The sequence below is a fragment of the Mesoplodon mirus genome (assembly GCF_964341445.2).
Source record: "Mesoplodon mirus genome assembly, chromosome: 7".
Taxonomy (NCBI): domain Eukaryota; kingdom Metazoa; phylum Chordata; class Mammalia; order Artiodactyla; family Ziphiidae; genus Mesoplodon; species Mesoplodon mirus.
The window spans coordinates 9,394,440-9,420,505 of record NC_138983.1 but is presented as its reverse complement, the minus strand read 5'-3'; the positions used below and the strand labels follow the sequence as shown (position 1 = coordinate 9,420,505).

General features: G+C 52.7%; 3 protein-coding genes across 6 annotated transcripts; 1 reads left to right on the top strand and 2 right to left on the bottom strand.

Annotated features, from left to right (window-relative positions):
* Positions 1–87: 87 nt before the first annotated feature.
* ROM1 (retinal outer segment membrane protein 1) lies at positions 88–2,316 on the top strand. Its single transcript, XM_082627239.1, has 3 exons — positions 88–1,060; positions 1,449–1,695; positions 1,808–2,316. The coding sequence occupies exons 1-3, from the start codon at positions 471–473 to the stop codon at positions 2,024–2,026; spliced, it is 1,056 nt and encodes a 351-aa protein (XP_082483365.1). The 5' UTR covers positions 88–470; the 3' UTR covers positions 2,027–2,316.
* A 150-nt stretch (positions 2,317–2,466) lies between these two features.
* B3GAT3 (beta-1,3-glucuronyltransferase 3) lies at positions 2,467–6,985 on the bottom strand. Of its 3 annotated transcripts, none has more exons than XM_082626536.1 (5): positions 6,832–6,985; positions 5,528–5,702; positions 3,840–4,200; positions 3,379–3,669; positions 2,467–2,977 (listed from the first exon to the last, which is right to left on the bottom strand). In XM_082626536.1, the coding sequence occupies exons 1-5, from the start codon at positions 6,911–6,913 to the stop codon at positions 2,879–2,881; spliced, it is 1,008 nt and encodes a 335-aa protein (XP_082482662.1). In that variant the 5' UTR covers positions 6,914–6,985; the 3' UTR covers positions 2,467–2,878. The 3 variants fall into 3 exon arrangements, with proteins under 3 accessions (XP_082482662.1, XP_082482663.1, XP_082482664.1); XM_082626537.1 differs by having other exon boundaries at positions 5,528–5,666; positions 6,832–6,970; XM_082626538.1 differs by having other exon boundaries at positions 5,528–5,663; positions 6,832–6,970.
* Positions 6,986–9,812: 2,827 nt separating this feature from the next.
* Positions 9,813–25,962, bottom strand: GANAB (glucosidase II alpha subunit). Of its 2 annotated transcripts, XM_082626436.1 has the most exons (25): positions 25,874–25,962; positions 23,111–23,215; positions 22,853–22,961; positions 22,479–22,606; positions 18,487–18,666; positions 17,961–18,026; positions 17,077–17,150; positions 16,819–16,902; positions 16,635–16,731; positions 16,205–16,385; positions 15,467–15,620; positions 15,043–15,278; positions 14,834–14,960; positions 14,651–14,730; positions 14,268–14,411; positions 14,074–14,170; positions 13,694–13,795; positions 13,275–13,518; positions 12,114–12,178; positions 11,813–11,889; positions 11,628–11,702; positions 11,337–11,450; positions 11,101–11,213; positions 10,858–10,958; positions 9,813–10,739 (listed from the first exon to the last, which is right to left on the bottom strand). In XM_082626436.1, exons 1-25 carry the CDS (start codon positions 25,909–25,911, stop codon positions 10,630–10,632), a joined length of 2,901 nt encoding a protein of 966 aa, XP_082482562.1. In that variant the 5' UTR covers positions 25,912–25,962; the 3' UTR covers positions 9,813–10,629. The 2 variants fall into 2 exon arrangements, with proteins under 2 accessions (XP_082482562.1, XP_082482563.1); XM_082626437.1 differs by lacking the exon at positions 17,961–18,026.
* Positions 25,963–26,066: the final 104 nt, after the last annotated feature.

Here is a 26,066-nt window from a genome sequence, read left to right as displayed (position 1 = left end):
CCGCCTGGTAACCCCTCCCTGTCCGGGACTCGCAGCTCGTTTCGGGGGCGGGGCCAACCCGCTGACCCCCGGCCACCGCCCTCCAGGCCCTTCCGGGATCCTGGCCCTCGGACTCCCTGGGGACCTGGGAAGGAGCGCTGGCCGTGAGGTCTCCCGCCCCTAGCCCCTAGCCTGTCGAGGCAGAACCGACCAGCCCCTCCCCACTTCCGCGAGGGGGCAGGGGCGGGGTCACGAAATAGGCCTTTTGCCCGGGGGCGGGGCTTTTCCTAAGGGGCAAGGCCAAGGCATCCCGAATTGGGACTGGCAGGGGACAGGGCAGAGGGTTATTAAGGCTGTGGCGGGAGGATGCCCAGGGTATTGGGGTCAGGGTGGCATTAGCCCAGCTCAAGCCAGGCTGGGCTGACGCAGCATCCTGCCGCGGCCAACCCCTGTCCCTGACAGCTCTGCTGTCCCTTGGGCAGAGATGGGAGATGGCGCCGGTGCTGCCCCTGGTGCTGCCCCTCCAGCCCCGCATCCGTCTGGCGCAGGGCCTCTGGCTCCTCTCCTGGCTGCTGGCGCTGGTCGGTGGTCTCACCCTCCTCTGTAGCGGGCACCTCCTGGTCCAGCTGTGGCACCTTGGCACCTTCTTGGCTCCCTCCTGCCCGGTCGCTGCCCTGCCCCAGGTTGCCTTGGCAGCCAGTGCAGTGGCTCTGGGCACAGGACTGGTGGGTTCAGGAGCCAGCAGGGCCAGTCTGGATGCAGCTCAATACCCTCCCTGGCGAGGGGTCCTGGGCCCGCTGCTGGTGGCTGGCACAGCTGGTGGTGGGGGGCTCCTGGTTCTTGCCCTGGGGCTAGCCCTGGCTTTACCTGGGACTCTGGACACAGGACTGGAGGAGGGCCTGGGGACTGCCTTGGCTAACTACAAGGACACAGAGGTCCCTGGACGCTGTCAAGCCAAACGGCTGTTGGATGAGCTGCAGCTGAGGCACCACTGCTGCGGGCGCCATGGGTACAAGGATTGGTTTGGGATCCAGTGGGTCAGCAACCGTTACCTGGATCCCAATGACCAGGACGTGGTTAAGTGAGTGATTTGCTTCTCCTCCTCCCTCTTCCTTCTTCTCCTCCTCTTCCTCCTTCCTGGAAACCCCACCTCACCCAGACAGGCAATGAATAGAGTCTAGTGATTGAGAGAATGGGGCACAGCTCTGCCATGTTTTAGCTGTGTGACCCAGAGCATGTTACCAAACTGCTCTGGGCCCATTTGCTTGTCTGTAAACTGGAGATGATAAAAGTACCACCTTACAGAGTTGTTGTAAGGATAAATGAATTATGTATGCATGCCTGGAACATAGTAAAGCAGTCAGTAAATGTCTCACTCGTTTTTTCCCTTCTCAACTCCTGTGCCCTGAAGCTTCTCCCCTAGTCCTCTATCTCCAGACATCCTAACACCCCTGCCCCTCCTTTTGCAGCCGGATCCAGAGCAATGTGGAAGGCCTATATCTGATTGATGGGGTCCCTTTCTCCTGCTGTAATCCCCACTCACCCAGACCTTGCCTGCAAAGCCAGCTCTCAGACCCCCACGCCCACCCCCTCTTTGATCCCCGACAGCCCAACCTAAACCTCTGGGCCCAAGGATGCCATGAGGTGCTGCTGGGGCACCTGCAGGGGCTGGCGAGCACGCTGGGCAACATGCTGGCTGTTACCTTCCTGCTGCAGGTGAGTCAGCAAAGTGTCTGAGGCCTCCGCTGGGCCTCCTCACCGCCTCCAACCCAGGGGCCCCTGGAACTGCTGACCCTTATTGACCTCTTGCCCCTTGCTTTCCCCACAGACTCTGGTACTCTTGGGCCTGCGGTACCTGCAAACGGCACTGGAGGGGCTCGGAGGAGTCATCGATGGGGAGGGAGAGGCCCAGGGCTATCTCTTTCCTGCTGGGCTGAAAGACATGCTGAAAACAGCATGGCTACAGGGAGGGGTGGCCCGCAGGCCAGCACCTGAGGAGGCCCCACCAGAAGAGGAACCTCCCAAGGAGGGTCTACCTGAGACCTAGCGGCCTGGAGCTTGGGGTGGGGATGAGGGGTGGGGGGAAGGGGAGGGATGGACAAGACTGGACACCTCACAACTCCTTATAGGCTCCAGGTGGGGGAGGAGGGATCTCTGGGATTAGAGGGTTAAGGATAGTCAGTGAGCTGGACTGGAGTAGGAGAGAAAACCAGGTGTCCTAGGGCCTAGCCCATGGCCAGAACCACCAGGGAAGAAGAGAAAAAAACCAGAGTGGTGGGAAAGTGACATGGGAAGGACTGGAGGCTGCTTCTGGTACACAGACTCAATAAAGCTTTTGGACTGAAGCCACTGATCTTTCTCTTCAAGGGGGTGGGGGCCCTGAGAGAACTGATTTCCATCTGATGGAGAAGCCAGGACTCCAGGGTTTTGACCTGGTAAGGATCAAATGCAAGATCCTGACATGGGAAGTGAAGGAAAACAGAAGCCCCTCCAGGTTGAGAGTTTTTATTCTGGAGGTTGGGGTGGGGGTGGGGGGGTCAGCATGCTCAGGTGGGGGGGTCCAGCCCAGCTCCTCCAGCCCCCCAGTGCATGCCCAGCCCCAATAAGTTACCCAGTCACTCAGCCGCCCTCCCTCCCGAGACTCTCTGTTTTCTGCTCCGCCCCAGACAGGGCCCATCTGGCTCAACACAAGGGCCGCTTGTCCCTAGCCTGTGGGCAGTGCCACAAGGCAGGCTGGGGGAGGGGAGAAGCAGCTGGGCCACGCCCTGGGGTTGAAGGGTCAGAAGGGCCGCCCCTGGCTCTGCGGGCTCAGGACTTGGAAAACCACATCCTCAGCAGGCCAGGGATCCAGTCCCACAGATCCGTGTCTGATGAGGTGGTGGGCAGTGGAGGGCCGCCATCACACCTCGACAGCTGGGTCTGAGCCTCGGCCCTGCCGCTGCAGCTGCTCCTCCTGCTTCGTCTTGGGCTTCTCTGTCCGCGTATGCCACACCAGAACCTGTCCCGAGAGCTTTCAGTTAGAGCCGGGCCCAGCCACAGCCAAGCCTCTGGGGCACGCAGTGTAGAACGGATTCTCCAACCCCCTCGACACACACCGGGTTGGCTGCCAAGTATGAAGGGCGGGTGGGGGGAGGCTTTAGTGCCTGTAAAATGGGGTTTAATCCCTTACCCTCTCTGTGTCACACGGGTGCCAGGAGACAGAGTGGCAGGAAGACCACTTTCCTTCCCTGCCTCCCAGCTTCCCCTTCAGGAGAGCAAGCAAGGTTGAATCTGAGCCCTGGAGGGTCTCTCCTGGTTCAAACACCCATCCTTGATCCTACTCCCCAGGGCCTCATTCCACTTCTCCCATCACCCATCCATCCCACAGTCAGATTTCTGTGCCCACCTCCATCCCCTTACCCGAGTGCAGTTGGCAGCCCGAGGCTCCAGGTCCTTGGGATCTACAAGGTGGCTCAGGAGACTGCTCTCCAGGTGGCCCCGAGGAGCAGTAGCATCAAACCGGGCATTGGGTTTAGCCAACAGCAAGGGCAGGGAGACAGCAAATCCCGCCATATCCACTGGGAAGGGCCTATTGGGCTCCCATGCTGTGTGGAAGCCCACAACCCGGCCATCCTGTACGCGAGGGCCCTCGAATCGCAGGCCGCCCACCAGCCCCACTGGCCACACTGAGACTCCACGGGTCCAGCGCATCTAACAGAAGTCAGGAAAGAAGAAACAGACAGGAGGTGGCCCAGAGGAACGGGAGCAGCAGGAAGGACCACTTGAGTCACTCTGCCCCACCGCTGCCCACTCCTCACCTAGGGAAAAAGATGAAGCGGGCTCCACCTGGCCTGTTTCCCCAGCCCCATCCCAGTGCTCACCTCCTCAAAGAGTTCCCGGCTGTAGGTGTTGTCGTCATCAGCAAAGTACACGACTCCCCGGGTGCCTTGTGGGGGTGGATCCTTCTCTCCCGCCACAGCACCCCCTCTGCTCCGGAGCCAGTCCAGGGCCCTGTTCCGTTGCTCTACACCTCGGGGCCGAACCCAGCCTGGCTCGCCCTCCCGGAGTCGCTGGGCCTTGGGGGTGAGGACCGCCAGGTGTGTGAAGAGGAGGCCAGAGGCAGCCAGCAGCCCCGAGACCAATGGGGTGGGGCCCTCAGCATCCTCTACCAGCAGCCAGTGCAGCCGGGGCACCAGGCTTAGGGTCTGGGACAGCCGCACCAGCTCCGCCTTCTGCACCAGCCTGCAGGGGGAAAGATGCGGGAGGGAAAGGGGTTGGCACCATTTGCCCACTCCAGAGGGTACATATGGCTTCTCCTGGGCCACTCCTAGCACCGCCCCCCCACCCCCCACCACCCGTGACCTTTCCCCAGCCAGCACCCAAACGCCCTGTTCTTTTCTTTGTCTTGTCTTGTTTTTTGACCAAGCCACTCAGCTTGCAGGATCTTAGTTCCCAGACCAGGGATGGAACCCATGCCCACTGCAGTGGAAGCGCTGAGTCCTAACCACTGGACCGCCAGGGAATTGATTCACCTGCCCTGTTCTTAATGTCCATGTCTGTCACTCACCTCAACCCCAGGGCTCTGACTATAAATTAAGGGCACAGGCTTTGAAATCAGATCTGGGTTTGAACGCCAGTTTTGTAACTTATTAGGTGAGACATCTGGGGAAAAGGCTCCGTCTCCCCAAGCCTCAGTTTCCTTTAAATAACTTTAAAATAACAGTACTTTAAAACAATGTTGTTTTAAAGATTAAATAAGATCATGACTTTTTAGAATACCAGTAGGACCATGTTCTTTGCCGCCTATGTTTGTATTTCCAGGTAGAAGAGTTTAGAGACCTTTGGCTCATTCCTCTTCAGGGGACGAAGATTTATGCAAGTTTAGACAAGAAACTGGGAAGGTAGGGGCCCAGTCTCTTGCAGGCTTCTTTACCCTTCAGATGGGCCTGCCCGCCCCAGGCTTGATGGTGTGTGTAGGGAGGTGGAGAGGGTCTAGAGATGCCCTGGCGTAGGTGGGTCAGCCATCTGATTCCGGGCAGATGTCAGCAAGCCCTTTTGGTTACAGATTCAAAACCACATTCCCCAGTTGGTTTGTGTCACTAATAACGGTACGTTTTATTTAAAAAAAAAAAAAAAAGGAACACGCTTAGCACAGTGTGGGGCAGAGAGTAAACACACCGCAAATAATAGCTGGTGTAACTATTTCTAGACCCCCGTATGACTGCAGGGCCAAGTCCTTTTCTACTTCAGTTTAGTCAAGGGGTTCCCAAACTTTCTCACCAAAGGCTCCCTAAGGAGAGTGAACTCACTGGCAAGTTCAGAATTTCTTTGCAACTTTATTGTTCTATCTTAAAATTTCTCAGGAATATTGTATTCTACTTCACAGCACATCCCTATTTTAATAGAAAAACATTTTCCCACAAATCTTTGAGTAATGATGTGGTTCATTTAGCCTGTCATTTGGCATGCCTTAGCTCGAGGAACATCCCCTGGCCCAGCACTTCCCGAAACTCATCATCGACCCCAGCCTCTTGGTCCATGCAGATGTTGGGTGCATCACAGCCCATACCTGGCATAGGTGGGGGTAACAACATAGATAGTAGGCAGAGCCTCAGGTTCAGGGGGCTGGGCAGGGGCAGGGGGTGGGCGGCGGAGATCGGCTTGCAGCTGGGAAATCCTCAGATCCTTCTGCCGAAGCTGCTCTGCTGCTGCCCGCAGGGGAGAGAGGCAGTCACATGGCTGGCCTGGTCCCAGGAAGCAGGGATGGGGGCAGAGAACCACAGTATGTTCAGCATCCCAAAGGGCCATAACCTTCCGTTCAACTAGCCAGTGCAGGGCTCTCTTTACAACTTCTCTAACAGCTTTTCTACACCTTGGGTGGTGGGGAGCTCACTGCCTCAATTAGCAGTCCCTCTCCGACTTTACCAATTCCATCCATTACAGTTTTCATTTGGCTATTGAGCTGATTACCTGCCTCCATCCTTTCTACCTGCTGGTCCTAATTCTGCCTTCTGGAACCATAAAGAACAAGTTGATCTCCTAAAACAGGACAGTCTTTCAAATATCTGAGGATCATGCAGTGGCCCAGTCTCTAAATCCCTGCATAGGAGGCAGGGTTCAATCTGTTCCACTGGCTGTGTGACCAAAGACTCATTAAATTCATTGATTCCATCATTGGATAAATATTTATTGAATGCTCCTCCTGGGAGGCACTGCCTTAGGTGCCCGGGATGCAGCAGGAAACCAAATAGACATGGTCCCTGCCCTCATGGAGGTTTCAGTTTAGTGGAGGAGCTGGACACTAAGCAAAGAAACAAATTAATAAAATTATTAGAAACTGTGGTAAGGGCCATGAAGGAAACAAATAGGATAGAGACTTAAAGAGAATCCAGATTAAGAAGAGTTATGTTAGCTAAGGTGGTCAAGGAAGGCCTGTGAGGCGGTGACATGTGAGCTGAAACCTTAAGGATGAGAAAGAGGCAGCTGGGAAAGAGCTGGGAGAAGAGCACCACAGGCAGCGGGGACAGGTTAAGTGCTTGGAAGCAATGAGCGTGGGGTTTTCAAGAAACTGTCATGAAGCCATTGTGGCCGGAGCAGAGCGAGCGAGAGGGTTAGGAAATGGGGTTAGAGAGGCAGACCGAGGCAGGATCATGCGGGGCCTTGCAGGCTCTGGGAAGGAGCCTGATTTCACCCGAGGTGCGGCGGGCAGGCGCGGTGCGTTCTAGAGAGGAGAGTGCGCCCGGCGGCCGCAGAGGGCTGTCGGAGGGCCGAGCCGATGAATGGGGTCTGCGCGGGGGCTCATCCCCAGGGCGGGACGCTCGGCGGCGGGTGCCCTCGGGCCGACCCGCCGCGCCCCCGCCCCGCCCCGCTCACCGAGCTGCACCAGCGCGTAGAGGAGGCCGGCGATCGACACCAGGAAGTAGGCGAGGAACACGTTCTTCAGCTTCAGCTTCATGGCCGCGCCACCGCCGGCGCCTGGGCAGGCGGGGTCCTGCAGGAGCGAAGGTCCCCGCCCCCAGCCCGCCAGCCTGCAAGCCCCGCCCCTGAAGCGGCCCCGCCCCTTATCCCGCCCTCCTCACCCTCCTCTCGACCTGCTCCCAGGAGCTGGAGCTGGCAGCAAACTTCGCGGCCCACTTCCGGTCAGTCTGCACACTCCCTCCCTCCGGGTTAATTTCCGCTCCCACCGCCTGGTTCTGGGAACCACGGTAGTGGGTGACGTCACATCCGGCGTATCAAGCGCGCTCGGCCCGCGGTCAAAAGCCAGGTAGGGTACTTGGCAGTGGCTTTGGGACCCTCCCCTTGATCTCTAGTCCCTCCGCGCAGATTTTCTCCTTATAGTCATTCATTCATCCATCAGTCACTGCAGGTAGTAACAGTAGCTCAATACATACTTGTTACATGAATGATGGATGAGTGAAATCTAGGGCCTATCATGTGCCAAGCCTGTGCCCTGGGTGTCTCATACAATCCTCACTATAATCCTTTGATTATAATTTTAATACAATTTAGGATATTATCACTCTAAACATTGATGTTGCAGAATTTTGAGATTTAACAAGATACTCCCGGCAAAAATGCAAAAAATACATAGTAATCTAATAAACCAAAAAATAGTAAAGGGGTATTTTTGATATTTCATTAATTAATCAACCTCTCACATTCTAATATTTCTTGCAATTTTTGGGGGGGGAATGTCTAGTATGACTCGGAATCAGGCCCCTTTCTGGGATGAAGAGTTTACATCCACAGTGTTTTTCCAGCACATCTGGCAGTAGTTCAGGAGCAAACTGCTCTTCTTCAGGGTTGTCACAGGGTCTTGGTCCACTTTTGTGTAAGAGACGGGTATTGTCCCCATTTTACAGATAAGTAACTAAAATTGCGCCAAATCATGTAATTCCCATTGTACAACTTTCTATGTCCCTTCTAGATACCCGACTCCAGGAGCTGTATTGTCTCCTCTGGCCCACAGTGAAACAGCTGACAGTAGGGGTGGGGGTAAAATGCCAAGGCAATGAGCTATCTCCCAGGGAATTAACTGGAAAGTTCTTTTTAAAATAAATTTATTTATTTGTTTACTTTTGGCTGCATTGGGTCTTCGTTGCTGCCCGTAGGCTTTCTCTAGTTGCGGCCAGCGGGGGCTACTCTTCATTGCGGCTCATGGGCTTCTCATTGCAGTGGCTTCTCTCGTTGTGGAGCATGGGCTCTAGGCACGTGGGCTTCAGTAGTTGTGGCACACGGGCTCAGTAGTTGTGGCTCACAGGCTCTAGAGTGCAGGCTCAGTAGTTGTGGCTCACGGGCTTAGTTGCTCCACGGCACGTGGGATCTTCCCAGACCAGGGCTCGAACCCGTGTCCCCTACATTGGCAGCCGGATTCTTAACCACTGTACCACCCAGGAAGCCCCTGGAAATATTTGAGCTGAGGAATTCCATGAACACATCCCCTAACTCCTCACAGGCATAAGCCATCCTGAGCAGTAATTTTTCCAAACAAACCTAGTTTCTTGTTAAAATAATCTCTAAGACTTGTGGTCAGTCTGCAAAATGGAGGAAACTACTTCCTGTCACTAAAACAATGGGAAACTTTTTAAAATGTTGCTAGCTAAAGAGAAGCAGCCTTGGGGGCTTCCCTGGTGGCGCAGTGGTTGAGAGTCCGCCTGCCGATGCAGGGGACGCGGGTTCGTGCCCCGGTCCGGGAAGATCCTACATGCCTCGGAGCGGCTGGGCCCGTGAGCCATAGCCGCTGAGCCTGCGCATCTGGAGCCTGTGCTCCGCAACGGGAGAGGCCACAACAGTGAGAGGCCCGCGTACCGCAAAAAAAAAAAAAAGAGAAGCAGTCTTGGGCTTCCCTGGTGGCGCAGCGGTTGAGTCTGCCTGCCGATGCAGCCGACGCGGGTTCGTGCCCCGGTCCGGGAGGATCCCACATGCCGCAGAGCGGCTGGGCCCGTGAGCCATGGCCGCTGAGCCTGTGCGTTTGGAGCCTGTGCTCTGCAACGGGAGAGGCCACAACAGTGAGAGGCCCGCATACCACACACAAAAAAAAGAGAAGCAGTCTTTAGTATGAGAACATCTGACATATAGCTATTTCTATTCAAGAGGGACCCCGTTAGCTCTGGTCACCACTATTAACTAGGCCTACTAAAATCTGATGACCTTGCTGGGCTCCTCTATGAAAATACTGGCATCAGGGACATCCCTGTGGCGCAATGGCTAAGAATCCGCCTGCCAATGCAGGGGACATGGGTTCCAGCCCTGGTCCAGGAAGATCCCACATGCCACAGAGCAACTAAGCCCGTGCGCAACTACTCAGCCTGCGTTCTAGAGCCTGTGAGCCACAACTACAGAGCCCGCGTACCACAACTACTGAAGTCCATGCGCCTAGAGCCCATGCTCCGCAACAAAGAGAAGCCACGGCAATGAGAAGCCCGCACACCACAACGAAGAGTAGCCCCCGCTCGCCGCAACTAGAGAAAGCCCACGTGCAGCAACGAGGACCCAATGCAGCCAAAAATAAATAAATTAATTTTTAAAAAATGTCATCAAGCAAGCTGAAGGAGGCTTGCACTCACTCATTTTGCTCAACCAATGAGGCTTATGCTGAAGCTAAATGAAAATGTCAGGTCCTCGGGCTTTTAGGCGTCTGTGGTTCAGGCCAGAACTGGAATCCAGACGCCAACAGTTATTTATGGTTTCTCTCTTTATTGTTTCTCCTTTTATCAAAACCTGTCACAGCTGGGGGCCCAAAGGAAGTAAAAAAAATTCCCACAAACGTTCCCCATCATCCCCAGTTAGTCCTCCCCCACCCCCCACCCAGGGCCCTGGGCCAACCCTGAGCGCACATGATCATCCCCCCCACCCTCAGCCTTCCCCCAGCAATAAATACAGGTGACCACGATTCGATGAAACCACAACTGATTTCTCCATCTGGAATGCCCCTCAAGGGGACAAAATTTTAGGAGGCAAAAGAAGTCTCGCTCATCCCCTCTTAAGGAGTGGAAACTTCTTTCCCCCAAGGGACAGGGGAGGTAGAACTGCCCCTGTCAGAACCGCAGCTGCTCTAGATAGAAGCAGGGAGAGAAAAGGCTGGGATGCCAGGGAAGAGGATGTTTTCCAGCAACCTCACTCCTTTGATCCATTCATCCCTTATCAGGGTAAGGGGTGGACCCAGTGCATCAATGGGGCATAAAAAGGGGGAGGCCTGATAGAGAAGAGCCAGGAGGAAGAAATGAAGAGGGAGAACAATTTGCTGGAGAGGGAAGGGGAAGGGGAAAAGGAGCCCTAGAGCTCACTGCCCTCATCTTCTTCCAAGAAATGGCATCAACACACAAGAGACATGAATGGAGAGGGTATGGAGGAGATTCAGGGCCCCCAGAAGAAAGAAAAGAGAAGGGAAAGCAAGGGCCCTGTGGTCCCCAGGTCTTCACAGGTGAATGTGCTCCAGTCAGAGCAACAGAATATTTGGGGATGAAGGGAGATGTGGTGTCAATGGGGTGGGAGAGGTCAGGAGATCACAAAATGAATTCAGAGCCCAGGGAAAGCCCTCTCATCCTGCCCAGATGTTGGCAGAATGTGGATCTTGAGATAAGAAAGGTGAAGTCTGGGGAAGGTCAAACTCCAGGGCAGAAGGAAGAGTAACTATCACGACCATCACACCCCACCCCAACATCCCTTGGGTTATCGCAGGTGAATACTCCAGTCGGATACCACACTGACGCCAGGCTTGCGCAGGATCAACACAGAGGTCTCAGGGTCATGCTGGAAGGACAGGCGGCTCTCAGGAGATCCTGGTGGAGGAAAGAGAAAGAGTGCCAGAGTCAATAGCAACTACTTTCCTATACGCAGGGGGTCCCCAACCCTGCCCCTGCTTCTCCTCTTTCCCCACCTGGAGGCCAGATCACTCACCTTTTGTCTGGAGTACCACGGTTGCTGGCTTTCCAGCCCCTATTATCACCACCCGCTCAATCCAAATTGGTGTCTCAAAGTGGCCTTTGGGGTCTGCTGAGCTGGAGGAAGCAAAAATGGATACCCATCAGGAAGAAAACTGTCAGAGCAGAAAGGAGGAGAGCAGAGCAGGGCCATGGTGTAAGAGCGCAGTGAGCTGTAAGCATCCCAGAGGCTGCCAAGGAAGAAAGGGTACCTCCTTACCTGGAGACGAGGGTGTTGCCAGAGAATGAGAATCGACGCAGCAGGAACTCATGGCGAGTCTGATAGTTGAACGTGTGCCCATCATCTAGAAAGAGCTCTCCTTGGGCCGTACCCTGAGCAGGAAGTGGGGTAGGCGAGAGCCTGAGCCCAAGAGGGAGTGAGGGGCACATCCCCAAGGGACTGAATCCTAGGAAGGTAGGCAGATGGTTGAGGAGGCTCCCTGCCTACGCGCTCACCTGGAGGCTGAGTGCAACGAAAAGAGTGATGGGGTCATCCTTCATGCAGTCTGAAGAACGCCGCACTCGCATCCAGCGGGGCACAATTGTCCCTCCACGCTGGAACACAGGGATCTAGGGCAAGAGCAGTGCTGGGATGAAGTAGCCCTGTTGTTCAACCCTGGGCTCTGCAATACCTTTTGCTCGTGCGTATCTGTGTCCCCTTAGGAACTGGACTCCAAAGTATACACTCTCTCCCCTTCTGGAAACCTACAGGCAGATGGAGCTGGCAGCTGGGCCAGGCATACTCACACTGCTTAGCGTTACAGGCAGATACAGGGTCTGGGGACCATGATGCTTCTGGTAGCTATGAACGTCATACCACACCTGTGGGTGCAGAAGATATACTCGGTCACTCACTGCACAGAGGACCCCCCACTCTATTTACCCTCTCTGACCTCCACCACCTTTCCCCACCACACCCTTCCTTAACTCACCTCCCCTTGGCCAGGCAGATAGACCTGCACGCCATGAGCCTCAGAGTCTGATACAGGGTGAACCAGCAATGCATCCCCTAAGACACAGCAGAATCAACTCTGAATTGGGGAGATCAGTTCCCAAAGAGGGAGCCCTAGAGCACCCACCCCCTTGCACCCCTGGCCTCGTTCACTCCTCCCTCCCTGCACATCCACAGACATATCTCTCACAGTGCTTGCTTCTTCTCAGCCCTATCCCAACCCACCACTAACTGTCAGCCCTATCCCAACCCACCACTAACTGTCCCCCTTGGTTTCTCACCAAGCAGGAACTGATCATCTATACTGAAGGTGGTCACATCCTGAGGATAATGCACCCACAGGGGCCTAGGAAGGAAGCAGGACAAGAAAGGAAGACACTTGCTGTTTGGCAGAAGTCAAAGATGCTACCCCAGGCACTGGCAAAAAGAAGAGCACAGGGGAAAGACCCGCGAGCTGGCAGCCAGACAGCCCAGCAGGCTTAGGGACTCAGCTATGCACTCTAACCTTGGTCTAGACATTTAACTTCCTAACCCGTCTCCCTGCCTCCTCCCACTCTGCTCCCTCTGGAAACTGCTCTGCATAGCTACCTCCCAGTGGCCACTTCATTATCCTGGCCTGAAAAGCCCTCCAGTTCAGGTTGAATTTTCCACTCCACCTCATCTACCTCTCCCTCTGGTTCTTTACCCCTGAGACACACTGGTTTGTTCCTACTCCTGGAACACAACAAACTCATTTCCATTTCATAATTTTTGCACTTGGAGTCTCCCCTGCTTGGAACATTCTTCCTCTGAGTCACAAAAGTCTGTCTTACTCATCAGTCAGGGCTCATCTTTACGTGGCCTGGTTTTTTTTTTTTTTTTTTTTGCGGTACGCGGGCCTCTCACTGTTGTGGCCTCTCCCGTTGCGGAGCACAGGCTCCGGACGCGCAGGCTCAGCGGCCATGGCTCACGGGCCCAGCCGCTCCGCGGCACGTGGGATCTTCCCGGACCGGGGCACGAACCCGTGTCCCCTGCATCGGTAGGCGGACTCTCAACCACTGCGCCACCAGGGAAGCCCTATGTGGCCTGTTTGTGGAACTTAACTCCATTACCCTGTTCTATTTTCTTCAAAAAGCTTGTCAGTTTTGGCAGTTTTCCTATTTCCATATTTGTTTACATGTCTCTCTGTCTTCCTCCCAAGAATGTAAGCTCCACAAGGGTAGGACACTTGTCTGACTTGTTTCTGGCTCTGGGGATAGTGATGAGTAATGCCTGGCATGTCATAAGCACTCAGTAACGTTTACTGCTCTTCATCTCCCCACTGGTCTCTTCTTACTCTTGACCTTGCAGTCAGATTTCCCTCCTTTACAAGGCCCTGGCGAATGAAGAAAGAGGCCCAGAGATGGAACCCAGTCTCCCAGCCATCTCAGTCCATTCTACACAGACCCAACTGAATGCCTCACCTCATGATAGGAATCCCTTCACGATGGGCCTGATAGAAGAGGGTGTACCAGAAGGGCAGTAGGGAATATCGCTGACCCAAGGCGTCTCGGATTATGTCATGGTACTGAGACGGTAACAACCACGGCTCTCGCCGACCAGTGTCCAAGTGGGCATGTGCCCGGAAGAATGGCTGGTAGGCACCCATCTGGTACCAGCGCACAAGCAGCTCTGGCTCTGGATTTTTGAAGAAGCCGCCCACATCCGCTAGAGAGGGGAGGGAGGAAACCGATTGGAAAAGAGGGTGAAGGAGGGCTGCTGCCTAAGGAGCCCCCCAAGGCCCCACCGTGGACTGTCAGTTCTCTGCTCAGGCCTAGGTTTTATGCCCTCTGCCTTGCCCCTCTCCCGCCAAAGCAAGGCTCCAAGTTCCTCCCCCTCTCACCTCCGCAGAAGGAAAGTCCCACCAGCCCCAAGCTGAGACACATAGGAATAGAGATCTTCAAATGGTCCCATTCGGCAGCATTGTCACCTGTCCACACGGCTCCTGAGGAAGAAAAGAGGGAGGGAACTTGCAAACAGTGAAGGGGCTCAGCCTTTTATATAGCTGACCTCTCTAACCTGCCACATCTCCTCTGGGGCCCCCAGAGTCCTGCTGAAGATGGCGGAGTTCACAAGAGCACTTCAACAGGGACTGGCCCTCCCACTCCCTGCCTCGCTTTAGTGAACAGCTGGAAGGAAGTACGTAACTCTCAGAGGATGGACAGACTTCTCCAAGAACCAGGCCCAGGTCCCTCTGCTACGGCTTTATTCTCCAAATCTTACCAAAGCGCTGGGAGCCAGCAAAGAAAGCCCTGCTCAGGACAAAGGGGCGTTCTATGCCCCCGGAGCGCAGCACCAGCCCATCAGCAGTCGCCATGTGCTGCGTGGGAACAGGAAAGAAGGGTCGTGAGGAGCAAAAGCCAGCTGTCATCGGTGCAAGTTCTCAGCCCTTGGTCTCTCCTCTCTCAGTCCCTTACCACGTAGAGGCCATAGATGTTATGCACGTCTCGGTGCTCCCAGCCCCCATAATGCTGGGCATCCTTGAGCATGGTGACCTCAGGACCATTGAACACAGACGGTTCATTCATGTCATTCCAGACATAGAGGTTGGGAGATGAGCCCTGAGAACACAAGGCAGAAAATGGGGACAGACGACAGAGGGGAGGAAGAAGACAAACAGTGTCAGAGCAGAGAGCCCCTAGGAATCCAGAAAGATGCATTTCTCAGGGCCCTCCCAGGATCATCAAGGCCCCGATATCTTATGAGCAACCAACCATAGCAGGGCTAGCAGGCAGAGAATGACTGATTCCAAGAGGTAGAGTGGGAAAGACAGAGGCAGGTCGGGGAGGGGCTGCCATACCTCATAATTGTCAAAGCGAAACATGTTAGCCCACCAGGCCCTCATCTTGGGATTGGTGAAATCAGGGTAACCAGCTGCGCCTAGAAGAAATCAAGGATGGCTTTCAACCCCTGAGGGGCAAAACAGCCTCCACTCTAGCTCCCTGGTCTCCGAATAGCCTCCTTCAATTCCGGGCCCACCTACCTGGCCAGCACCAGCCTTCATAGTCAGAGCCATCCCGGGTTTTAACGTACAGACCCAGGTTCTGCAACTCTTCATGTACGCGGTAGCCAGAGTCCACCTTGATGTGGGGGTCCACGATGGCCACCAGCTGGGGGCACGGAACATGGGTGGTCAGAGTTCTCCAGGGCTATCATGCCTGAGAAAACCAACCATGGCTGCGGCCCTCTTACCTTCCGCCTCTTGGAGGCCAAATGCTCAAGCATGGTGAGGGGCTGGGGGAAACGGCTGGGGTCCCAGGTGAAATACCGCTTGCCATCAGCATGCTCAATGTCCAGCCAGATGACATCGCAAGGCAGGTTGTGATCATCAAAGCCCTGATCAACTTCCAGAACGTCAGCCTCGTCCCGATAGTTCCAGCGGCTCTGGTGGTAGCCGAGGGAGAAGAGCGGGGGCAATACCTGGGTCCCTGCAGGTTCAGTGAGGGATGGGGGTCACAATGGGGTCAGGCTCAACCCGGGGCCAATGAGGGAGATGAAAGGGCACAGGGCTAGAGAACGGGCCAAGGCACAGGATTTCTGAAAATGCAGTCATCCCTCAAGAAGCCAAGGACCAGAAAGGGAGGCTGCAGGCTGACAGAGTAGGGACACCGCGTACCTGTGAGGCTAGTGTACTGCCGGAAGACATCAAAGACAGACGGCCCAAGTAGCAGGAAGACATCAATGATGCCACTCTCTGACATCCAGCGAACATCTGTCTGTGGGGTCTCCCCAGAGCCCTGTAGGTAGTCCAGCATCTTCCCAAACAGGGTCTGCAGAGGGGACCAGAGAGAGGTCTGATACCACCCTCTTGCTTCCCAACCCAAAGACAAAGCAGCAGTGTTTTCCTCAGAGTCCTCACACAGCTGGCTCCTTGAGTCACTTCGGGCTGAGATTAAACGTTAACTCCTCAGTGAGGCTTCCCTGGGCCCCATCATAAGCAGCACTGCCCACCCCATCACATGACCGCTGCACTTCTTTCTTAGAACTTACCACCACTGAACTCATCTTCCCTCTGTTACCTGTTTAATCTGTCTTCCTCCTTTCCTAACTCAGTGAGCAATATATCCCCAGCACCTAGAAAAGGGTCTAGAGCTCCTAACGCATACTCAATAACAAACGTATTAATAAATGCAAAAAAGGAAATACCTTCCCCGTGAGTCTGTGTCTTCTGGGAGTGTCTGGGAAACTCATATGCTGCTCACAAGGCCCAGGGCCTGTCTCTCACCCAGTCCCCAAACAGGTATCCAAATAGGCCACCCTACCAGCCTCTTCAAAGCAAATGCCCCTAACACACCCGTTTGTTTCAAGGCCTGACGATTCCCTCCCTTATCGCTCCCCATGCCTGTGCTCTCACCTTGCCTGCAGTGTTGGAGGATATGTCAACCCAGGTCTCCGCGGCGTTGAGCCAGAAGATGCCCAGGTCCCGATGAGCGCTGTGTGCTAGGAGCACAGGCACAGACCCATATAGGGCCATGCGGTTGTACAGCTCATACTGGAAGACGTCCAAATTGTAGAGGCGATATGGCTCCCCACCCCTGCAGGCAGACAGACAGACTGGCCCCAGGCCATGGCACACACAGCCCCAGCCCCACAGACACCAATGAGGGATAAAAACTGGCCCCTCTGCCCTTTCTCAAAGCAGAATTTTCTGATGGCCAAAGGTTCTCTGGCACAGGAAGTGAGCCATGCTTGTCTGGAGTGTCTAATCTGTATGCACATCTCCCACAGCCCTGACTTCTGACCCCTTCCCTCCCCCCATATCCTGATGTCACTGTAGGACTCACTCAGTGACTTTCAGCCTCAGGTTGTCTGCATGCTCGGGGATCCCATACACGTGCTCCATGCCTGGCAGAGAGAAGTCCAAACTCACAGACGTGGGGCCTGGAAGAAAAGCAAAAGATGAGCTCCAGAGCTTCTGCTTGGCAAGGACTCCCTGTCCTCCTGCCCAAAGCTCTCCCAGCCCCTCACCATAGGGCTTGCTGTCAGTGTGAGTTTTAAATGTCTCTTCCCAGGCTCCTGGCTCGTCTTGCTCTGCCTTCCCCTGGGTCTCGTCTGGCTGGAAGGAGAAAGCAGACCACTACTCAATCACACACCAGGTCCTCTCTCTTCCCTTGCCCATTTTCTAAATCCCATCCGTGACGGCAAGACTAAGCTCAAATTTCTTGTGGGCCTTTCCCCTCCACCCTCCCAGCCAGCCCTGTGCTCCAACCACCCACCCCCATCAACTTGCCTTGTCACCATCCCCAGGTGTTTCCTCGGGCTGGGCCTCATCGCCCTCAGCTGGGTCTTTTGATCCTTGCCTGGAAGGTAGGAGAGCTGTCTGCTCCAATCCAGAGGGGGCAGGGACGAGGGGCTAGTGGAAGGAGGGGTGAGGGAATAGAGAGCCAAGGGTCCAAAGGAACGAAGGCATTGGAGGAAGGGACTGAATGTTAAAGCTTGGAAAGGGACCCCCAGTGAGCAGGTAAGTGTGCAAAGGACAGGGAGAGAAACGAGAAAGGGAAATGAGAAGTAAATGCCACCAAGAGGTGCCTTCCAAACACAGGCCCAGACCACCAGCCTCTGCCAGCCTTCCAGAAGAGACCGGCAGACAGGTTCAAGGGCCTGGGTTCGGAATGCCAGTCCTAGCCCTGCTGCCTCTACCAAGAGACTCTGGCCCAAACTTCCCTCACCGGGCCTCAGCCTCCTGGCGTGACACAGGGTTTTGCAAAGACAAGTGAGTCATAACCATGGTCAAGCCTCTACAAAGTGACTCAAACAAGAGATTCTGCCAAAGGATGCTTTCAAGGGCAGCTGGCAAGCAGCCCTGCCCAGAGCCTCAGTGCACGCCAGCTGAGAGGCAGGAACCCCAGCAACAGGCAGCATCTCTCCACCCCTTGGCAAAGCAAGAAGCTCCCTACATTCCTCAAGGATATCCAACATTTCATCTTCCTACTCCCAGGGGGCTCCTAGCCAGGGGAATGGGGAACGGGAACCAGAGACCATATAGCTGGGGAAAAAGAGGTGAGTGAAGGACAGGGTATGGAAGTGTCTGGGGCACCTTCCCTGGGGGCCAGAGTGAAGGGCGGGTAAGGGCATAGGAACAGATACAGCACCAGTGGTCATGGATTTACCTAGAGAAAAGGTTCTTGATCTTATCCCAAATGCTACCGAGCGTGAGACTAACTTTATCCGAGAAACTGGGGCAGGAGGAGATGGGTAGGGAAGGGGAAAAGGAGGCACAAAACCAACACAAAAACAGAAACATAAAAGTGAGTTTCAGTCGACAAACTTCCAGAGATGGGGTGGGGGAAGAAATTAAAAACAAAAAACAAAACAAAACAAAACAAAAAAAAGGAAGAAAATAAATCTGGGAAGTGTGATGGTGTGAGAGGGGGAAGAGGGAAAGGCAGACCCAAGCAGGCCTCTCAGGGAGGAGGTGCCCAGGGTACAGCTCACGGACAAAAGTGACTGCCTCCTGGTCTGTACAGGAAATGGAGAAAACTTAGACCCAGGTCTGCTTCCTACCCTCCCTGATGGTCAGCTTCTCCCAGCCCCCAGCCCCGACCTGGCTCTACTACCGCCCTGTCTCCTCCCAGGGACCCAGTGCCAGACCCTACAACACCCCTAGGTTCCTTCACTCCTGACCCCTGTACTCACGAGACCCTGGGAGCCCTCTGGTGCTCAAAATTTAAGAGTCCTCGGGCATTGACACTGAGCAGAAGGCTGCGGTCCTCCAGTAAGTCAAGGCGGAATGGCCGTGCCGTCAAGATGATTTTATAGGGTCCCTCAGCCACGGTTAGCTCCACGCTGTTGTCATCCCGGCCAGAGACAGAAAGCCTGGGAAAGAGATCAAAAGGGATATAAGGAAGTGCAAAGTGCCAGGAGTAGTCATGACACTTAGAAGACGGGGGACCTGCTAAGAGCTATACAGGCAGTGTGGTAACAGTACAGGGACAGATAAGTTGACCAAAGGAATCAAATAAAGAGCCTGGAAACAGACCCAAGCATCTTAGAATGTTGAGCTGTAACAGATGGCATGGCAGTTCAGTGAGGTCAGGAGGACTATTCAATTACAGAGTAGAGGGCTTCCCTGGTGGCGCAGTGGTTAAGAATCTGCCTGCTAATGCAGGGGACACGGGTTCGATCCCTGGTCTGGGAAGATCCCAAATGCCGCGGAGCAACTGGGCCCGTGAGCCACAACTACTGAGCCTGCGCGTCTGGAGACTGTGCTCCGCAACAAGAGAGGCCGCAACAGTGAGAGGCCCACGCACCGTGATGAAGAGTGGCCCCCGCTTGCCACAACTAGAGAAAGCCCTTGTACAGAAACGAAGACCCAACACAGCCAAAAATAAAAATAAATAAATTAAAAGAAGGCTCAACATTTAAAACAAACAAACAAACAAAAACAACAGAGTGGAAAAACACATTTTCTATATAGAAAAGAAATGGTATCACACTCCTACCTCATACCAGATACAAATATCAACTCCAGACAGATTATGACTTAAAATTTTAAAGTAAAACCTTTAGAAGAAAATATAAAAAAATATTTTTCTGACTCTGAGGTAGAGAACGATTATTTAAACACAACTTAGAAAACACTAACACCAAAAGGTAAGAGACTTATCTACCTGACAACATAAAATTCAGAATTTCTATTTATTGAAAGATAACCTAAGGGTAATCAAAAACAAGAAAAGTCTGAGGAACTGTCCCAGTCTAGAGGAGCCTCAGGAGACGTGACAACTAAATATAAAACAGTATCCTGAATGGGATCGTGAAGCAGAAGAAGGACATTAGGTAAAAACTAAGGAAATCTGGGACTTCCCTGGTGGCGTAGTAAAGAATCCGCCTGCCAATGCAGGGGACTCGGATTCAATCCCTGGTCCGGGAAGATCCCACATGCTTCAGGGCAACTAAGCCCGTGCACCACAACTACTGAAGACCACGCGCCTAAAGCCCATGCTCCGCAACAAAAGAAGTCACTGAAATGAGAAGCTTGCTTGTTGCAACTAGAGAAAGCCCGCACGCAGCAACGAAGACCTAATGCAGCCATAAATAAATAAATAAATAACAAAAAACTAAGGAAATCTGAATAAAATATGGACTTTAAGCTACAAGGATATATCATACAACACAAGGAATATAGCCGTTATTTTATAATAGCTATTAATGGTGTACAACCTTTAAAAATTGTGAATCACTATATTGTACACCCATAACTTACGTAATATTGTACATCAACTACACTTCAATTAAAAAAAAAATGAAATGGTGGCGCAGTGGTTAAGAATCCGCCTATCAACGCAGGGGACACGGGTTTGATCAGCGGTCCGGGAAGATCCCACATGTCTTGGAGCAGCTAAGCTCGTGCGCCACAACTACTGAGCCAGAGCACCACAACTACTGAAGCCCACGAACCTAGAGCCCGTGCTCCGCAACAAGAGGAGCCACCGCAATGAGAAGCCTGTGCACCACAATGAAGCCCCCGCTCGCCACAACTAGAGAAAGCCCGCACGCAGCAATGAAGACCCAATGCAGCCAAAATAAATAAATAAATAAAATTTAAAAAAATAAAAACACTTTAAAAAAAGGAATGAAAAAAAGAAAAAAAAGAAAAAAGAAGAACTTTAGTTAACAATAATGATATCAATTCATTATGTATGACAAATATACCACAATAATGTTAATAGGGGAAGACAGGAGTACAGGGTATACAGGAACTCTCATAATATTCTTGAAACTTTCCTATAAACCTAAAACTATTCTCAAATTAAAAAATCGTTGGGACTTCCCTGGTGGCGCAGTGGTTAAGAATCTGCCTGCCAGTGCAGGGGACATGGGTTCGATCCTTGGTCTGGGAAGATCCCACAGGCCGCGGAGCCTAAGATCCCTAAGCCCTCGAGCCACAACTACTGAGCCTGCGCACCTAGAGCTTGTGCCCCGCAAAGAGAAGCCCGCGGACTGCAACGAAGAGTAGCCTGCACACAGCAACGAAAGACCCAATGCAGCCAAAAGTAAATAAATAAATAAATTTTAAAAATAAAATTAAAAAATCTTTTTTTTTTTCAAGGCACCTTTAGAAAAGGAAAAAGATAAGCTACAATCTGGGAAACGACAGCTGCAATACATGTAAGTAATAAAGAATTGGTATCAAGACTAATGAATTTCTACAAATCAGTGACAACAAACATAAAAGGAAAATGAGCAGAGCAGTGAACTTCCATTTCACAGAGTAGTAAACCAGAATGACAGATAAATATATGAAGACATGCTCAATATCAGTAATAAACTGGGGAAGACAAGCAAGCCAAGACCACCACATGGTATCATCCTACAGCCATTCCACTGAAACAAATTAAGTCCAATAGTACCAAGGGTTGAAGAAGATGCAGTTCAATAAGCCTCTTATATATTGCTGGTGGAAGTGTAAATTGGTAAGCCACTTTGGCTTTATCTTGGAAAGTTGATGATTTCCATATTCTACAACTCTGCAGTTCTTCTCTTAGCTATACACCAAAGAGAAACTCCTGCACAGGGAGACAGGAGACATGGACAAGAATGTTCACGCCAACACTGGAAACAACCCAAATGCCCATCAACACAGAAATGTATAAGTAAATCGGGATATATTCATAAACATAATATTATACAGCAGTAAAAATGAGTTTCTGGAGCTACAGGCAACAAAGTTAAATCCAGCTAAATGAAAAAAGGAAATCCCAAAAGACCACATTCACTAAGATATTTTCCCTATAAAACTCAAAAACAAAATCACATAATTTATTGCTTAGGCAAATGTATGAAGTGTGTATATGTATATACATACCCACGATATAACTGTGAGAACAAAAAAACAAGGGAATAATAAATTTCAGAATAACAATCATCTCTGAAGGAGTACAGGATAGTGAGATGTATATGTTTGGGTTAGGTGAAGGGTTTATCATGTTATCATGTTATTTTCTAAGTTAAATACTTAACAGAGAGCCATGCGTGGAATAATGACGACGATGTGTCATGACCCGAGTATTTGAATAATCCTATCCTGAATATCTGAGGAGAAATTGAGGAGGGAGGAAGGGAAGGAGGGAAAGAGGGAAGGAAGGGAGGAAGGGGAGAAAGAAAAGAGAGAGAAAAGAGAAGAAAAAAAACAGATGAGACAAGACGGGGGACAGGACAGGAAGGGAAGGGAGGAACCAACCACAGAGACACTGTATTCCTGGAAGGCGAGCTCCATGGCCTTGCTGACTCCCTCTTGTATCTCCAGCACCTAGGCCAGGCCTGGCACAGAAGAGGAAGCAGTATTTCTTTGCTGACTGAATGAAGATAAAGGGTGAAAGAGAAAACAAGTGAGGGAATTCCCTGGCAGTCCAGTGATTAAGACCCTGTGCTTTCACTGCCGAGAGCGCAGGTTCAATCCCCGGTTGGGGAACTAAGATCCCGCAAGCCAAGCAGATTGGCCAATCAATCGATCAGTCGAGAAAACAAGTGAAACAGAGGAACAGATGAGGGAAGGCTGAGGAGAGCTGCCGGGTGCTACTCAGCTATTATCCCAATGCGGAAGAGAAAGTCAGCTGCCAAATAAAGGTTCATTAGGAAGGAGAAAAGGGCCATGGAGATGGATATGTTTCTCAGGAAAAATTTACCCAGCTGTGGGGGGATCAGCCACCAACACGTCTGGCACACGGTATCGGGGCCGCCGGGGCTCTAGTTCATCAATTCTGATCCGAGTCATGTTCCTCCGAAGCCCCTGGAGCTCCAGCGCAAGCAACACCTGTGGAGGCAGAGGTCTGGGTCTGAGAAAGGGAAGGGCTATACCAGGAAATGCCCTCTGAACCCATTTCTCTCCCGAGGGGGTCTCCTCCTCCTAGCCCTTTGCCTAAGGGATCTGAAATCTGAATTCCTCACAAAGTACAAGTCCCAGGTTAGATGGCACGGGATGTTGGCTATAAGTTTCCTCTTCCCGAATTACCCCTTAGCCATTCCTCCACCCCCACCAGACTCTTCCTTTTCTCCCGACCTTAGTGACTTCGTTGATCAGATGGACTGTGAGGGCATCAGGACCAAGCTGCAGAGAGTCCAGCAAGGCTCGGTATGGAGAATGGCCTGGCCGTATGCTTCGTTGCCTCCTGCCAATGTGAAATGATTGAGAACGGGGGAGGGTTCCCCAAGGCCCCTAAGTCCTTCTATCAGCTGCAGTGCCCCAGGCTACCTCATCTGCCACAGACACCTCCCATGTTACCCTACTTTCCGTTCTAGTCTCCCAGAAATGTCATACTTGCAGAAGGAACTCTCTTCGCAGGTCTTAAAGTTGCTTCTATCCACAGCAAGTGTAATTCCCAGGCAGACCCCTAAACAAGCCAGTACCAAACCAGTCCAAGACCTAGGGGGGAAAAGGACAAAGAGGGCACGATCAGCACAGGGTCAGAAAGGGCCCCACCTTCTGAGGTAAAGGCCTCTTCCCACCACAACCCTAAAAGGGGAGAAAGATAGAGTCCCATTAAACAGAAAACAAGGCAGAGTGGACAGGGGTTAAGTGTCGGGCCTGAGGAGCTGGCTCACGCACACCTTTCCTTCGAAAGGCAGAGGACGTGGACAAAGGATCCTTGGCCTTCAGAGGCCTGGTACTGACTCAGGTTACATCAGCCTCTCAGAGGAAAGGAACAGTAACAGCCAGTCCCAGGGGAAGTGGTGGTACCATGTGTGGAACAGAGAAACAAAGTAAGCCATGCCTTTTCATTGGCAAGACACTGGGGGGACCTACAGTGAAAAAGCTCAAGATGTACCCTCAGCTAGCCTGCTGGTCACAGGTTCCTAGGGTCCTAACATCCCCAACACTCTAGGCATCCTGCTCCTCTGATCTCCACTGCTATATCTTTGACATAAGTCACCACTGTCACCACCTAAGCTTGAAAAGAATAACAACAGCTAACCTGTATTGAGTCCTAGTAGGCACCCCGGGGCCTGGCTAACTGCCTTATACTAACTTTTAACTCTCCCTGCAGTTTTCAGTAGTGTCTAGGCCCAGGTCTCACCCTGAGATTTCAATCTAATTGGCCTGAAGTGGGACCTGGGCATCAGATTTTAAACTCCCCTAAACAATTCTAATAGGCAACCAGTGTTCAGAACCAATTCTTTACACACCCTAATAACTCTTTTCCCTTTCTTACACTGTTTTCTTGGTGAATGTAGGATTGGGATTTTTCCCAGATGGGAGCACTGAGGTATAAAAGGTTCAATAATTCATCCAAGATTTAACAGCCAGTATGAGGTGACACTGGTGAACTCAGCTCTGCCTAACTGCAGGGCCCAGGTACTTCATGATGTACAGCGCATTGCACTCACCACCAGCAGGGCCTGACTCATTGAGGACCATCACACCAAGGTTACCACAAACTTGTCACTTCCCCAACATGCGATCAAATGACAGACAAGGGACTAACAGGCTTATCTGAACAAGTCAGTTTGTTAAGGATATACGCATCCATTCTGAGTAAATCCTAAACAGGGATTCTCACACTTTAGCGTCTGTTAAGTTATGTGCAGTGCTTACTAAATGAAGATTCCCGGGTCCCAGGGAATCTGCAGTTTAAGCATGCTCTCCCAGTGGCTGATGAGGAGCACACTCTGAGGAAGTGTTCCAAATAAGGGAGAACAAACAAAAACACACACTTCTCCTCAGCGTTAAAACTTTGCTACCTGCTAAGAGGGTAACCAAAGAGTAGGGCCTACAAACTCATTGTATCCAGCATATCCTCAGTATCTGCTTGAAAGCTACAGGTAAAGAAAATCACTAGAAAGGAGATCACAGAACACAGGAAGCCTTCCAGTTCCAGAAGAATGTGCAAGGCAAGCCAGGCCACACAGAAAGATGAGGAAAACACCAGGCTTTGTGGTTTAGTAGGTCAAGCAGGAACAAGGAGTAGCAAAACCAGCAGAAGAAATGCTACCAGAAAACTCAAAAGCAAGGCATGTGGCCCAGGTCCTGAGGAGTGACTGCAGCGGACACCCTGAGCAACTGACCCCGTGTCCACCAGCCCAAAGCAGCAGTAATCAGAAGTACAGTGAATTAAATACTCCCTGGAGTCCTACTGGCACAATCTATAAAATGGGTTTGGAGAGACGCCAGTGGGGATAGGATTTCTGAAAGATTTTGCAGATGTGACCTGTTGAAAGGCCCTAAGAACTCAGGAATGCCTTGAACGCCCCTGGGCAAGAGGTGGTCACAAGCCAAGGTCAGGAATGAGTCGCAGGGAAAAGTGCACCCATTTATTGTTTCAGGTCACAGGCTTCTGGAGTCGAATTTACGATCCACGCTTTTTTCACCACTGCCGACAGTACGTGCCTCTCCCACCCCCGATACATCCGTTAGGTCCTGGTAAACACTCTGTGGCGCTGATGACTGTTTCGAACCGTCTTTTCAGTAATATAAATGCAGAACAAACCACTGTTGTGTTTGAGCAACGTCATCCAGGTCGACTGTGAACTTAACGGGATCCTGCCCCAGCCGTGCCCAACGACCGTGGACACCAAACAAGCCAGGGCTGGTGTCCACGTGAAGACAAGGGCAGGGCAGGGTCCGGGGCTCTCGAGGGGAGGGCGAGAAGGGCAGTGGATGCAAGACTGCCGGCCACGGTGCTTCCAGCGCGGCTGAGGGGCCGCAGGGCAGCAGGCTGCATTCCCGGAGGCCGGGCCGCATCTCTTCCTCTGCCCCGATGGCCCCGCGCATTGCAGGAAAGAGGCGGCAGCGTTAACCGCCGCAAGCCGCCAGGGGAGGGCGGCGGCTGAGGGCGGCCAAGGCCAAGAAGAACGCAAGGCTGCGGCCTTCTAGAGCCACCGGGCCGGAGCGGAGAGCCCCAGAAACAAGGGCCCCCCGACGCGGCGAGGAGGCTGGGGGCACCTAAGGCCGCCTCCAGAGAGACAAAGAGTCCTCACGAGGCTGGAGGTGGCGGAGTCTCAGGAGAACATACAGGAAGGAGAGATACGGGATTTGGGGGTCTGGGGGCGTCCCGGGCGCGCCCCCGGGATCCGGGCTCCTCACCGCCTCCTACGCGCCGCCACTGCCGCTACTGCCGCCATCTTGTGCCGGGTTTGCTCCTTGACCCGGAGCTTCCCCTCCCCCAGCGCGTGTTGAGCCACGTATCTTAGCGCCCGCCCCTTCCGGCTTCCTGATTGGCCGGCCACACTGAAGCCTGGCTTCTGTCTCATTGGCCGAGAGCGTACTCTAAATGCTT

Coding starts and splice junctions, on each gene's coding strand:
- GANAB (XM_082626436.1), bottom strand. CDS start 25,911: ATGGCGGCAGTAGCGGCAGTGGCGGCGCGTAGGAGGCG. Junction 16,386..16,634: donor CTGAGGCTGAAAGTCACTGA/GTGAGTCCTACA, acceptor GTCTGCCTGCAG/GGGTGGGGAGCCATATCGCC. Junction 13,519..13,693: donor GGGACTTTCCTTCTGCGGAG/GTGAGAGGGGGA, acceptor TCCCCTCTCTAG/CGGATGTGGGCGGCTTCTTC.
- B3GAT3 (XM_082626536.1), bottom strand. CDS start 6,913: ATGAAGCTGAAGCTGAAGAACGTGTTCCTCGCCTACTTCCTGGTGTCG. Junction 4,201..5,527: donor GTTACCCCCACCTATGCCAG/GTATGGGCTGTG, acceptor TTCCCCCTGCAG/GCTGGTGCAGAAGGCGGAGC. Junction 2,978..3,378: donor GGGCTGCCAACTGCACTCGG/GTAAGGGGATGG, acceptor CTCTCGGGACAG/GTTCTGGTGTGGCATACGCG.
- ROM1 (XM_082627239.1), top strand. CDS start 471: ATGGCGCCGGTGCTGCCCCTGGTGCTGCCCCTCCAGCCCCGCATCCGT. Junction 1,061..1,448: donor AATGACCAGGACGTGGTTAA/GTGAGTGATTTG, acceptor CTCCTTTTGCAG/CCGGATCCAGAGCAATGTGG. Junction 1,696..1,807: donor CTGTTACCTTCCTGCTGCAG/GTGAGTCAGCAA, acceptor CTTTCCCCACAG/ACTCTGGTACTCTTGGGCCT.